This window comes from Gymnoscopelus braueri (genome assembly GCF_963280865.1).
Source record: "Gymnoscopelus braueri genome assembly, chromosome: 12".
Taxonomy (NCBI): Eukaryota; Metazoa; Chordata; class Actinopteri; order Myctophiformes; family Myctophidae; genus Gymnoscopelus; species Gymnoscopelus braueri.
This window is the reverse complement of record NC_137614.1, coordinates 20,361,371-20,376,241: the sequence shown is the minus strand read 5'-3', so window position 1 is coordinate 20,376,241 and position 14,871 is coordinate 20,361,371. Positions and strand designations below refer to the sequence as shown.

General features: G+C 42.0%; 1 protein-coding gene across 2 annotated transcripts in view; it reads right to left on the bottom strand.

The window, feature by feature from the left end:
* Positions 1-14,871, bottom strand: part of sema3b (sema domain, immunoglobulin domain (Ig), short basic domain, secreted, (semaphorin) 3B) — a 110,372-nt gene that overhangs the window by 24,406 nt on the left and 71,095 nt on the right. For both annotated transcript variants that reach the window (XM_080444131.1, XM_080444132.1), the window contains exons 2-4: positions 9,547-10,247; positions 4,011-4,168; positions 2,329-2,391 (exon numbers count right to left, since the gene is read on the bottom strand). In XM_080444131.1, the coding sequence (XP_080300257.1) occupies positions 2,329-2,391; positions 4,011-4,168; positions 9,547-9,712 (387 nt within the window). In that variant the 5' untranslated portion in view covers positions 9,713-10,247. The remainder of the gene's footprint in view (positions 1-2,328; positions 2,392-4,010; positions 4,169-9,546; positions 10,248-14,871) is intronic.

Here is a 14,871-nt window from a genome sequence, read left to right as displayed (position 1 = left end):
AGCTTGTATCTCCGTATTTCACACGTTGTGAGCTTCAAGATCTGCTATTTTACCTAGTTTAAAATGCTTTAATAATAAAAAAAGAACGGTTTTGGACACACTAGGTTTCCGCCCGACAGCAATGATGCATATACTGTTGTGAGGAGGTGGGGTGCACCTTGAGGGTTGTTTCGAAATAGGCTATGCTAATGGTCCAGAGCTCAAAAAAGCTTGATGTATGCACTACTTTAGAGATGTGTGTGTGGCTATCAGTACATAAATATAGAAGAACACACAGGCGGTAACAGAACCCCACCTGGAGACAAGACCTCTCAACACAACATTGTACTTTTCAATTCCTGTAACTCTACTTTTATCGTCTCTCTTTCGCATCCTGTGTTTATCTCTCTCTCTCTGGAGAAAGGTCATTTATTCTCTTCACCACTCCCCATCTCAACTGTCACTTCTTCTTTAAAACTGACACAAAACACAGTCTGTGACATACGCCCACACAGAGAAACGTGTAAGCACACACACACAGGCTTGAACGAGCATGCACGCACACACACACACACACACACACACACACACACACACACACACACACACACACACACACACACACACACACACACACACACACACACACACACACACACACACACACACACACACACACACACACACACACACACAGGCTACTGGTCAGGTGAAACTGGAGTCTATGTATGAATGGAGGCCGTTGTCTCTCTGTTACAGCTGTGTAATCACACTGATGAGGGGTTTGTTTTATACACACACACACACACACACACACACACACACACACACACACACACACACACACACACACACACACACACACACACACACACACACACACACACACACACACACACACACACACACACACACACACACACACACACACACGCGCACACACACACACACACACACACACACACACACACACACACACGATAGATGGTTATGTGTAATATAGTCCTGGGTGGTCTATAGGCTCTATGTTTAGGTCAGCCAAGGGCAGCCAAACCCTTAGCTCCTGACCTGACCATCCTCCATGCAACATCACTCTTTATAATAACAAAGTGTGGATAATAGTCAAATCCAGAGAGTTCATTTAATGCTCTGAGTTACATTAACACTCCATATACACCCATTTTTAACCTTATCTTCATATCCTAACTAATTCTCAGTATAAGATGGCAATGGCATCACATCTATCTGCTCTGTGTCTCAGAGGTTGGCTGCGGACAGAAACCTGCCTTCTAAAGATATCATTGGTGGGGATTTGGTGGGAAGTTAATGGAAACTAAAGCCTTTCTATCCATGGAATGTCAGCAGTCTGAACTAGAAGTTCTTCCATCAATAACAAAAATGTATACAAATAATCATAATTGTGACAAAGCTGTAGGTGAGTCGCAGAAAGTATGAATGCTCAAAACTGGGAACATCATGGAACACGTTGTGTGATGTATCGACTACAGTATGTTGTGTTACGGTGCATGCCATGGTATACTGTAAAATGTACAAATGTACAAATGTAACCAAATCACTTGGTAAGGGTTTGTATACTCAACTCACGAGTTACAAATAGATAAATGTAAATGTAAAACAAATGTAAATGAAAAAAATAAAAGCACTGTGGATTTTACTGTGTACCTGTCTTTAACATTTACCCACTGTGAATCTAGGGCACTTTTTTCCATTCTATTCCATTTGAAAAGGCCTTGTCAATGTAGTCACAAAGGAAGGGAGTGTTCTGACCACAGAACAGCTTTAAAAACAGAGCTGTCCTGTAGGTGTAGGAGTGTGTGTTACTTAACAGTATATTTATACTTTGTGTTCAGGACTTGTGAGCAGAAGTCCCATGATTAATGACTTGTAAAGTTGTATTGTGCTGTATTGAGTAGGAGTGGACAGTTACACTCACACACACACACTTGCACATACGCACATACGCACGCACACACAACAACGCACGCATGCACGCACACACACCCCCCACAGGAAAGGCTTCTGTTTGTTCAACTGTGAGCAGATGTGATGTAAAATAAATGTCCAGTGATGGGAAGTGCATGACTGATGCTTAAAGGATGGATGCTTAAAGGATACTATACACAGAGTGGGAGTTTCTGACAGGAAAGAGAAGAGGAGGGAAGAGAAAGAGAAGAGAAAGAGAAAGAGAAAGAGAAGAGAAGAGAAGAGAAGAGAAGAGAAGAGAAGAGAAGAGAAGAGAAGAGAAGAGAAGAGAAGAGAAGAGAAGAGAAGAGAAGAGAAGAGAAGAGAAGAGAAGAGAAGAGAAGAGAAGAGAAGAGGTCTACTTACATTGATGTCCTTGCCAGCCCAATTGCATTCCTCCCTCCAGTCAACAGGGGCAGGCCAGTATATCTGGAATACAGAGGTCAAAGTTCAGATGGCCATGCTGACCGTATTTATACAGTATCTGATAATAGCTTCATTCAACTTGTTCCACTTTCAGAAGTTGAAAGATCTTGTTTAATCAAGCCAACCAAGTGTATGTTGTGTAAGAAGACCTCAACTCTTCTTTCAGCCAACGGCTGTTCTCTACCTCTTATCTCTGTACTTTTCTTCAAACTTCTCTCTCTCTCTCTCTCTCTCTCTCTCTCTCTCCTCTAATTCTTCTCTCCTGCAAGCCAACAAGGCTGCATCGTCACTCTGCCCGTGTCCTGGCCTCCTCTCCTCTCCTCCATTTCTCCTCCCCTCAGCCTTTAATCGCTTCTACACTTGCACACCACATCGCTCCACATGTCCACACCATAGTTAAAATCCACATAACCAGCGGGGAAAAAACAGAAGGACCTGCACGCCCCGACCATAAATTAAGCACTCCAAAACCTGAAAACCAAACAGCTCTATCAAATCTAATCTGACGCACCACACTCATAATTCAGTCTGTGCAGACACTGTCAGATGCAGGTTTATCTTTGCAGGGTGTACTTTGTATATTATGCAGTTATGGTTGTGTGTGTGACACACACAAGTCCATACTTGTGTACACACATATGTCAGTATACTTAAGGCGTTGAGCATTATGTCTATGTGTATCAGTGTGTGGCTGCAAGTGCGTGATCATATTTCTGCAAACAGGTCGAAGTCAGGCCAATATAAAATCCAGTGTGATGTGTCAGGTGCCAGTGTGTCTCAGTATTAAAAGAGCCCGCTTTGATAAGGGAAAAAATCTAATCTGTAACACAAGTATTGCGTGTGTGTGTGTGTGTGTGTGTGTGTGTGTGTGTGTGTGTGTGTGTGTGTGTGTGTGTGTGTGTGTGTGTGTGTGTGTGTGTGTGTGTGTGTGTGGGTGTGTGTGTGTGTGTGTGTGTGTGTGTGTGTGTGAGTGTGTGTAGAGTGAAGTTTTACATAAAACCTTTGACCTCTGATCTTGATGCTGATTGGATGGTAGAAATATCCATCAAAGTCTGTCAGTCAGATAGAAATCACCTCAACATTCCTTCCCAGATTCCTTTTCTTTTCTTGCCCTCCTTATCGCTAACTCTGACTATATTAACCACATATTTCACATACTCACACTCTTTTATTATCCCTCTCTCTCTCTGTCTGTACCTTCATGTGAGACCAACCAACAATAGTACACACAGTAACATTCTCAGTGGCAATGTATTCATCTTATACAATAAGCTAAGTACTGTATTTCAGCTGGACCGCTGAAAATAGTTGAGGCCCGCTCAACTTTTTTGTAGCTTTTGTCGCACATCAAGTGTCACGTGTCAATTTGACGTTCCATGTTGCTGGCTTCCATTGATAATGGCTTGTAGCTTGTCACTTTGCCGTTAGTGTGAACGCAGCATCAGTGTATAGATGTAACCAAAGGGACCCGTAAGGGTCCATTATACGCTCTCTGGGTTACAAATGGATAAAGAAACGCTGAGGATTTGACTGTGTGCCCTTCGTTTATGATCAGGTTCCACGAGGTCATCAAACATCAAACTCCACTAAGCTGCTTGGTCAGCTCTTTTGCTTTCACCAACCTTCTGCTCCTGCTTTGCGATGTTGTCCAATGAAAGCGAGAGCAGGAAGTTCCGGGCCCCCACGAAGAGTCGGCCCCTCTCCTCGTCCAACAGCAGAGCACTGAAACAGCACGAGCGCTCCAGCTCGAACCTCCGCACTCCATGGAACTGCTGCAGCTCTGGAAGAGATCAAAATAGATCCGATTAGACATCATGCAAAACTGGCGTCTCTCCTAGCATCGATCACTTGGAATTTGATCATGTTTATTCAGCATGCACACACATTCCAGTGGTGTAAAGTAACTAAGTACATTTACTCAAGTACTGTACTTAAGTACACTTTTGAGGAATTCTTACTTTACTAGAGTATTTCCCATTTTCAATACTTTTACTTCTACTCCCCTACATCTCAGAGGCAAATATTGTACTTTTACTCGACTACAATTATTTGACAACTTTAGTTACAAGTTAATTTGCAGATATAAATTATTACATTATAACACATACATTAACCACTTTAGCCCTATTTTACACATAGGCTATTTGAAAATAGCCAATCTACAAGCTCACAACGCGTCTCATCGTGATGCGTTGTGAGCTTGTAGATCTGCTATTTTCAAACATTTTAGTACTTTTACTTAAAGTACATTTTGATACCAATACTTTTGTACTTTTACTCAAGTAAATTTAGAATTCTGGACTTTTACTTGTAACAGAGTATACTTCTACATTGCAGTATTGATACTTTTACTTAAGTAAAACATTTGAGTACTTTTTCCACCACTGTGACACATTCACACAACCATTCAACAATTCACTATGGATGGCGCCGACATCCCATAATAATACTTGGGCCCTGCCAGTTAATGTTTCCATGGTGATTCTACGGTTGCAGTGGCCTCTGGACCTCTCACAGTGACTGGATTTAGCTCTCCAGATTCAGTGGACAACTAGCCAAAAGGCTCGTCTCGGAAAGTTTGGGAGTATGTGTATTTAAATGTTATTTTTAGCTTCTTGTATACTTAATTGAAGGCAGTGAGCACTAGTTATCGGTGTGAAGATGAAAATAAATGTGAGCAAGTGTCAGAGTGTGTGTGTGTGTGTGTGTGTGTGTGTGTGTGTGTGTGTGTGTGTGTGTGTGTGTGTGTGTGTGTGTGTGTGTGTGTGTGTGTGTGCGTTAATGTATGAACGCATGTATCTGGCATGTGTACACGTATATATCTAGTGATAAAAAGTCTTAAAAATGTCCCAAAATGTCCAATGAAAAAATGGAACAACTTTATATGAATGTTCTGTCAAACGAAGCCAAGGCCAGTTGGTTTCTAAAGCAGGATTTATATGAGAACATAAAACTGCTAACTTAAAGTCCACTGACCCGCATTTGATCTTTTCATTACAAGCTAAACCCCAAATCTAAGTCACATGAAGTTAAAGAAGTGAAAAGTTAAAGCTTTGCTGTTCTAACGTACAAACGAATCCTTAGGAATGGCACCAATGACTTAAAATGACTTTCCCTCGCCTGGTTTTTAATGTGGTCTAACATGGAAGCCTACGGAGACCCCTAATGAAAACCTCACATTTCATTCATTCGCTCTTTGGTTTCCCCCGAAAAGATACATGGCAGTTCACTCCTATTTATATTATTTATTTATTGAGGAATAAATATCTATTCAGTATCGAGATGATTGGAGATGCTGCTGGAGGGCTCGACGACCTATGGGGAGAGAGAGAGAGAGAGAGAGAGAGAGAGAGAGAGAGAGAGAGAGAGAGAGAGAGAGAGAGAGAGAGAGAAATACTGTAGAGATAGACAGACAGAGATAGATAAGAGAGATAGATAGGAGAGAGATAGATAGATACTGTCGATAGATAGATACACTAAGAATAGATCTGGGGTATTGTATAGCTAGTTGTGAGCTTGTCGATCGGCTAATTTTGAAGGGAAGCGATTTGGTGTAGGGGGGAACGAACAAAGTACAGTACACCGAACCCCGGTCAACTATCAGGATTAGTTCACTAAGTATACTGTTCATTTTAGTGATAAACTACCAGTTCAGTTGTAACTGTGCCCTTCGGCCAGTAGTTCTCCTGCTAGGCAGTGGGCAGCAGAGGCCTGTGCTTCATAAAGACCTGTAACTCATCGAGCAGTAATGAAACCCTATTGGTCTCAATGGAAAGTTTTAGTGTCACAAGGCCCGGAGTGCTGTTTCACAGCCACGGCCATTCCTGCCAAGAGCACATTCTGGAGGAAAACACTACCTAAGACAGTTCATTTTGAATTAGTAGACATAAGCTATAATAGTTTAGCTCCAGCCAGTGGAAAAAAGCCCTGGCGTTGCCATCAGAAGTATGTAATAGTCACAGGATTTGGAATGGCATGGCTCCCTGCAGGCCTGGGATCGAATCCCACCAAGACCTCATCTTTCATTGCTCACTGTTATTTTCTATATCTACTGTAGCTCATTTATATGATGCTCAAATGGATGTGTCGTTTTCATTACATATGTCTGTTTAATAGTGGTAGCATGCATAGCATACCCTATATTAGCTTAGGTTGAAGAAGATTGATCAAAATGAGATACATATGATGCAGAATACACATGTGTTGCAAAAAGTTATTGTTGATCAAAAATGTCAACCAAACAACACGCTATTTGTGGAGGATTGATCGTCTAGTCAGTAAGAATACTCTGAAAATTCTTGCAGGGGCCCTCATTCAAGGTCATTATGATTATGCATGCACTTCATGGTATCACAACACCGCCAAGGCCTTAAAAACAAGGCTCCAAACATCCCAAAACAAACTTGTAAGGCTACTTCTTGGCCTCAATCACAAAACCCATCTAACCCCTGCTCATTTTGCTAGGATTGGATGGCTTAGGGTTGAGGACAGAGTACAGAAACTTGCTATGGGCCTGGTCTTCAAGATACACCACAACATTGGGATCCCCCTGTATTTGTCAAAATACTTCCAAAATGTTAATGCAGTCCATGATCATAACACCAGAGGCAGCTCCACAAATCATGTTCAACCCAGATTTGGCTCAACTAAGGGAATGAACTCGTTCTCATGCTATTCATCAAAAATGTGGAATGCCCTACCAAAAGGAGTAAAGGAGTGTAAAACCCTACTCACTTTCAAAACTGCCCTAAAGATACACCTTCAGGAGGCTGCAATTCGAAAATGGCCCCTGTCTAAGTCTTAACCTACCCCCCCCTACCCCCCCCCCTCCTTCATTTTCCTCTTTTGTATATATATATATATATATTTTTTTTTCTCTCTTCATACCAGTAACCTGAAAGCTGATTGTATGACATTCTGTATAGTAGTGTGTATATCTGCCTGCCTCTTATATTTCATCATGATTTGTGTGCATGGGGTTCTCATCTTAAACAAGCTTAGTGCTTAATGAGAGTTCCAGTTTAGTAGACCTTGTATTGTGAATTTGTACTTCCATGTACTGTTATGTACGGTCATGTACTATTCTCATGTCTTACTAAATAAACTACATCAATCAATCAATCAAAGTATAAAGAATGGGTTAGACATTCCAGCGCAGCACGTGGCCGACACTTGTACTAAGTGTAAAAGATGTGTGTACATTAGTTGCACACGCACGCAAGCAAGCTCACACACACTGCTCACACTGTGTGAATATCGAGTGATTCCCTCCACTTTCCGTATATGTTATAGATTGTATATTATTGTATGTTTGTGTGTACAGTATGTGTGTTTGTGAGTGTAGGTGCATGTGCATTTATAAAAAGAGTTGTGATCTACAAGCTCACAACACGTCATCACATCACAACGCGTTGAGCACTTGTAGATTGGCCATTTTCTCTTTTTCGTTTTTTTCCCCCCGCCATTTTGCAATATCCAGGCTAAAGGCTATGGCTATTGGGGGCCCTTGCCATGGAAACATTTGGAAAGCACTGATATGGGCCTACTCTGTTACAGCTTGTGCTTCACTTGAATATAAAGGAAAACCAGACAATGGAGACAGCCTTGATCTTACAGTACCTTGAAAGTTATTTACAGTAACTTATCTTATTTATGGCTGATGTCTAAAACATAAAAAGGAAAACTTCTACAGTGATGATGACCACTTTGAAAGTGTCTTAACAACTTCATGTGCTAACTGAAGTTAAAATATTTGACTCCTACCACTGTGTATGCAGTCTAGATAGAAGCGGAAGTGCGCTTCAGTGAGGTGCAGACCTGGATCTGCTCTCTGCAACAAATATAGCCTGTTCCTGTCTCCTACATGTATACTGTCTACCTCTGTCTAAACACAAGGCTCAGTGTAATTGATTGGTGCGTTGGGCCTTCACAGAGACGTAAGTCCTTGGTGTGTTAGTAAAGGCTGTAATTGCTGGCTCTTGCAAATGGAACAGATCGCTGGTTTATGTGGTTGTGTCGGGCACTGAGCCGTCATCTTATATCTCACAATACTCCAGAGATGAAACGCAACTCTGCCGCCACGTGTGTGTGTGTGTGTGTGTGTGTGTGTGTGTGTGTGAGTGTGGTGTTTGTGTGGCTGAAATCCCAGCCAAGAATAACAGCAACCACAAATTACGGTTGGCTACTGTTCAGGGGTGTTTATTGTAAAAAGGATATGGCTGACTATCACATGTACCAGAGCGAGGCTGTGTGTGTGTGTGTGTGTGTGTGTGTGTGTGTGTGTGTGTGTGTGTGTGTGTGTGTGTGTGTGTGTGTGTGTGTGTGTGTGTGTGTGTGTGTGTGTGTGTGTGTGTGTGAGCTGTATCTGTGTATAGGCAATTTTTCTCCAATTTCTTTGAGTGTGTCTTGGTGTGTGTGTGAGCTGTATCTGTGTATAGGCAATTTTTCTCCAATTTCTTTGAGTGTGTCTTGGTGTGTGTGTGTAATCTGTACTGTATGTGTATGTATGCACACATACATGCACGAGTGTGTGTGATTGCCTGTGCAAATATTGAGAGATTTCTCCCACTTTCCATGATAGATTGTATGTTTTGGTATGTTTGTGCTTGTGTGTGTAGTACGGTATCTGTGTTTGGGAGTGTAGGTGTGTATGTGCATGTGTGAAAAGAGTACAACTTAACAGCTATTATGTGCACTGGAGCAAGGAGGGAGAGAGAGAGACGGAATGAGAGAGAGGGGGAGAGAGAGGGAGCGAGAGAGGGAGAGTGTTTTGGGAGTGTGGAAGAATATATTTAATTTCTTTATTCTTTCCTTAAGGGTAGTGGTGTTTGCCAAGAGGATCTGATATACTGTAAACACACATATCCATTTACACAAGCGCAAACACCTCAATATGAGCGAATACACAACTACAAGGACACACACACACACACACGCTCAGACGTGCCAGTTCAAATACCGCACGGGTATCAAATGCACCCAAATCAGGCCTCCAACACTACTTTTCACCAATGAACAATAAGTGGATTGTGTACTTAAGCTGGAGGAACAATGAAAGCAGCCTTAAAAACATTTATTCAGTATCGCTTATTCAATTAAATTCGAGTTCCAAATCAAATCTTTCATTCCAGTTCTCTGGCGTTTCAGCCCCAGCCTTACCTTTGTACGACAGCTTCATGCGAGGTGAGGATGAGGAGGATGTGGACGAGGCTGAAGAGGGGGTTCGGGCGGCGGGGCTGGAAGAAGCGTGCGCGGCGGCCAGGCCCAACAGCAGCAGGGAGCTGCAGGTCACCATCATGACTGCCATCATCATCACAGTCATCATCTTGACCAGAGATAGCCTTCTTAAGGTTTACGGTGTAGTCTAGTCAGTTACAGAGCTAGCTTTAGTGTTTTCCGTAGTTTTCGTTTTATGTCTAGTTTAGTCCTATGTGAAGGTTTGCACACAATGTGGCACGTCGTTAACTTCTGTTTTTCGACCCAGGACTTATTTTAGGCAGGTCTTATAATCTTGGCCTCGACGGTCCAGATTCCTCCTCTCTATCAGGCCCGTTTAGAATAGTCTGTCTGGCTTTACTTAGCCTTGTTTAGCAACTGGTCCTCTTTGAGAAGAAAGTGACCTATACTCCAGCCTTCAAGTCCAAAACCTGTTCTCCCACTCAGTGGTCAACTACAACATGTGTCCCTTGGGTTCCGAGATGTGTCCCTTGGGTTCTGAGATGTGTCCCTTGGGTTCCGAGATGTGTCCCTTGGGTTCTGAGTTGTGTCCGCTGGGTTCTGAGTTGTGTCCGCTGGGTTCTGAGTTGTGTCCGCTGCTTGGTGAAGGCCGCTGCCGTTTACCAAAATGTAGAGAGAAAGACCTGAAATAGATTGAAGGAGAAAGAGTTTTTAGAGAAATGCATGCCGGACTGTTTAGACAGAGACTGTGCCAGTGCACATGTGCACATTCACACACACACACACACACACACATGCGTGCTCCCCTGGCGTCGGAGGTATATTTAGCGTGGGCTAGATTGATGCCCCTGCCAGCCTGTGTTAATGCCAGTCCCCATAATGGCTACAACACTGTAATCACTTCACATTACAGCAGGACCAAGGGACAGTATCCAGCACGCACGCACGCACACGCACACACACACACACACACACACACACACACACACACACACACACACACACACACACACACACACACACACACACACACACACACACCTCAGAGTGTGTGTTAGAGATATGATGAATTAGTGCCATATACCCGATACAAGAACCCACTCTATGGCGCTGCCAACCTGAAAGTGGCTTATGTCCTCTCCTCTCATTCCCCTCAGTTCTCTCTCTCTCACACTTGTTCCCTTTCAGTCTATCCCACAGGCACTGTTGCAATGCTATGTGTTGAGAGCTTGCAGATCGGTTATATTTCAAAAACATAAATAAAAAAATTAACTGTACATCACACGCCTCATCCATCTCTCTGTTTCTCTTTCTCTGTCATCTGTCTTTACAGACAGGTGTCACCAGATGAGATCCGTTCATTACTGACTGCTAATGAAATTAAATTAATAAGGATCATTGGGTAGATGGGTGTACAATTAAGTGCTGTTAGACAGCAGTGTGAGTTGGAACTTGTAGAAAAACAATAAATGTAGCTTTGTCAGCAAGGAACCACAGCCAGTGAGTTCTGGATGCACGGTCGAAACAAAAAAGGCTCTATATCAACAACAACAAAAAGTCTGTAGCTTATTTGGCCCTGAAGTTTTCATTTGGGACCAGATGGGTTCTTTACAAAGAACCATATACAACTGTATCATAATGAATCTTTACAGACAGATCTATAGAACCGTTTCACTGTTACATAATATGTAACTCTAAAGCATAACTGGGTTCAATCCAATTAAGCTATGGGCAAAAGCCACTATTTGCCATTTTCACACACAGTAATGAAAATAATAAGTAGCACATGTTGACTGCAGGGATTCTATCATGTAAAAAGGTACAGTATATATTTACAGTACACTACTATCGCAAGCCAAAATGGGAAGGACTGAGTATAGTAAGATGGACAGCAACAGAAAGACACACAGGAACAGAGGAAGAGGGGGATAGAGGAAGACCGCAAAGAGACAGAGAGGAGGGGAAAGAGAGAAACTGGTTTTGGATTAAGTATAGGTTTGATAAACCAAATAAACTGTAGCTCTCCTGGCCTAGGAACAAATCCAGTCAGAGCTTTCCTCCTGTGCCTCACCCACATTTTCCTCAGCTTTCCTACAGTACTATCTGTCTCAGTAAAACAAGGCCCCTATTTTAAATTTACACCATGGCGCTTGGTCTTAACTTAGGCCGTGGGGTTGTGTCCAACGCAATGGTGCTATACACAGGACGCTAAAATGTGGGCGCTATGTGTCTGCGCCCGGCTCTAAGGGCCCTAATTAGCCATGGGTGTGTTTTGGGCGTTACATTAACAAAGCAAATCAGAAGGTCACGTGCCATCACCTTTAAGAACATGAATGCACCCGGTGTGAGGTGCTGTCCTATCTAAGAGGCGGAGAGCTGAAGACGTACAGGATGCCTTTCTAGAGCCAAAACCAAAGACCTCATGAATGAAGTGAAATTGTACAATATCAGTTCTTCTGCTAGTTTAAGGGGGCGACAAAATAACGAGCATGATTTGTTAATGTAAAAGAAAAAACCTTCATAAAAGTGAAGTGCACAATGAAATGTGTTTTCATTCAACAGCATTGCCCTGGTATGAAATTTGAAGTGACACGTTTGGTGCTGACATGGAAAAACTCCTGAGCCATGGTTGTGAGTATGACCACACCATCTGAAAATGAGGTCATTGAGTGGGTTAAGGCAACTCCGCACCAAACAGACTCGTCCAGACTATTGCAGACTACTCCAGACTGCAACAGACTGGTATTCGGTTGGCAAAAGTTACCATTTAAGTCTGTCAGCCGACTGGCCATTCATGTGCTAATTTGACTTTTAGCGTGCCAGCGTTGCCAGGTCTGCTTATTATAAGCGACTTTGGGCTTGTTTCCCTGCAAAGCCACTTAGGGATGTTCCCAGCGTTTTTTCTTCACTGACGTGCAGTGGTGTAAGTAACTAGTACATTTACTCAAGTACTGTACTTAAGTACAATTTTGAGGTACTTTTACTTTACTGGAGTATTTCCAATTGTCTATACTTGTACTCCACAACAATTATTTGAAATGTTTAGTTACTAGTTACTTTGCAGATATAAATCATTATGAAACATACATTAACCACTTTAGCCCTATTTTATACCTATAAGCTATTTGAAAATAGCAGATCTACAAGCTCACAACGTGTTGCGATGCACGCGTTCTGAGCTTGTAGATCTGCTATTTTCAAACATTTCTGTACTTTTACTTTTGGTACTTTAAGTAAATTTTTATACCAATACTTTAGTACTTTTACTCAAGTAAATGTTGAATTCTGGACTTTTACTTGTAACAGACTCAGAGTACATCTATTGCATTCAAGCCTGGAATTTCGTCATTTTAGGGGCAAGGCCACTTGGCCTTTGGTGTTGTAATTTTTTGGAGGGCACAAAGGCCCTGCCCGGTCTTCCTGCCAGGGCAGGAAGGCCATCCAAAAAAATAATAATGATTTTTAAGTCCAAAAATGATTTTTAAGTCCACGGAAATAATGCATTTAACTTGAAGGTTAAGGATCATTGTATTTTAATATATTATAAGAATAGTATAACTATCTGTGAAATATAACCCATTTATTTCACAAAATAATGTGTTGGCAAATGACCAATATTTAGTTATATAGGTCTCAATATGTCACATTCAGCCCTGGACTTCACTGACTGAAGTAGGGGTCACATTAATCACATTAGATTCACAGAATGTATTTTACCCACAAGTTATTTTCATTCAAATGAAATGTGAATGAACTTGCACTAATAATGACTTTAGTTGATTTTTCACTCTTTAAAATATAGTATTTCTTAATTATTAATAATTACAGCTTGTAGATTGGCTATTTTCACGATTTTAAATTGTTTTTAAATAATAATAAAAAAGGAACATACAAGATTTCCACCCGACAGCCATAATATAATAGCCAATATATGGTTCTGTATCAGTATATGAGTCCGTTTTTGCGGATTTCATTCTAATTGGCTACTATGCCTGCATATGAATTTCATGAGCCTGGGTAGGTCACCCTGGCTTGGAGATATGCCCTGTAGCGCACACTCCGCCAGTGGTGTAAAGTAACTAAGTACATTTACTCAAGTACTGTACTTAAGTACACTTTTGAGGATTTTTTACTTTACTGGAGTATTTCTAATTTTCAGTACTTTTACTTCTACTCCATACATCTCTGAGGAAAATATTCTACTTTTACTCCACTACAATTATTTGAAAACTTTAGTTATTAGTTACTTTGCAGATATAAATTATTACATTATAAAACATACAGTAACCACTTTAGCTCTATTTTATACCTAGGCTATTTGAAAATAGCCGATCTACAAGCTCACAACGCGTCGCGAAGCGACGCGTTGTGAGCTTGTAGATCTGCTATTTTCAAACATTTGAGTACTTTTACTTTTGGTACTTTAAGTACATTTTGATACCAATACTTTTGTACTTTCACTCAAGTACATTTTTAATTCGGGACTTTTACTTGTAACGGAGTACTTCTACATTGCAGTATTGATACTTTTACTTAAGTAAAACATTTGAGTACTTTTTCCACCACTGCGCTCCACACAGCAGCAGCAGGTGAAAGCAATTCACTTAAACGAGGGTTGTGTTGCGCACCAAAACTGCGCAAAACTAGGTCAAATCAATCAATCTCTCTCTCTCTCTCTGGGAGCAACAACGAGAAACAGTGAATGTAGGTTTTCATAGACATGGTCGCTTGTTTCTCTCACATAATCTGGCAACACCGACAGCCCTTTGTTGTCACTGCCACTGCTCTGCCAGTCGGCTAAAAAGCTGAACATGTTCGGTCGGCTCTGGGTCGGCCGAAAAGGTCCCGACGGACCCCTAACCGACTGGCCGACGGACCCCTAACCGACTGGCCGACGCTTCCCGAAGCCAAATCGGCCCAAAGTCGGGCCGATTTGGATTGGTCTGGAGCCAGCTTTATGAGCCTGTATTCAAAACTATACCACTGACAACACACATGCTCTCACATACTGTGCGCACGCACGCACACGCGCACACACACACACACACACACGCACACGCACACGCACACACACACACACACACACACACACACACAGATTTTAGATTTTTTGGACTCAGCCACAACAATAAAGTCTTTGAGTAGAGGCGGCCCACGTTACTCTATTACACCTCACATTCCCCCTCGCCTACTCATCTTTCCTTCTCTCTATCATCAGTGTCCAGCAGAACAGCAGAAGTGTGGAAGCGTCAGAGGTTTGCAGGTACTGAGGACACTCAGTGATCAGTGTGGAAAGCTTTTACACAG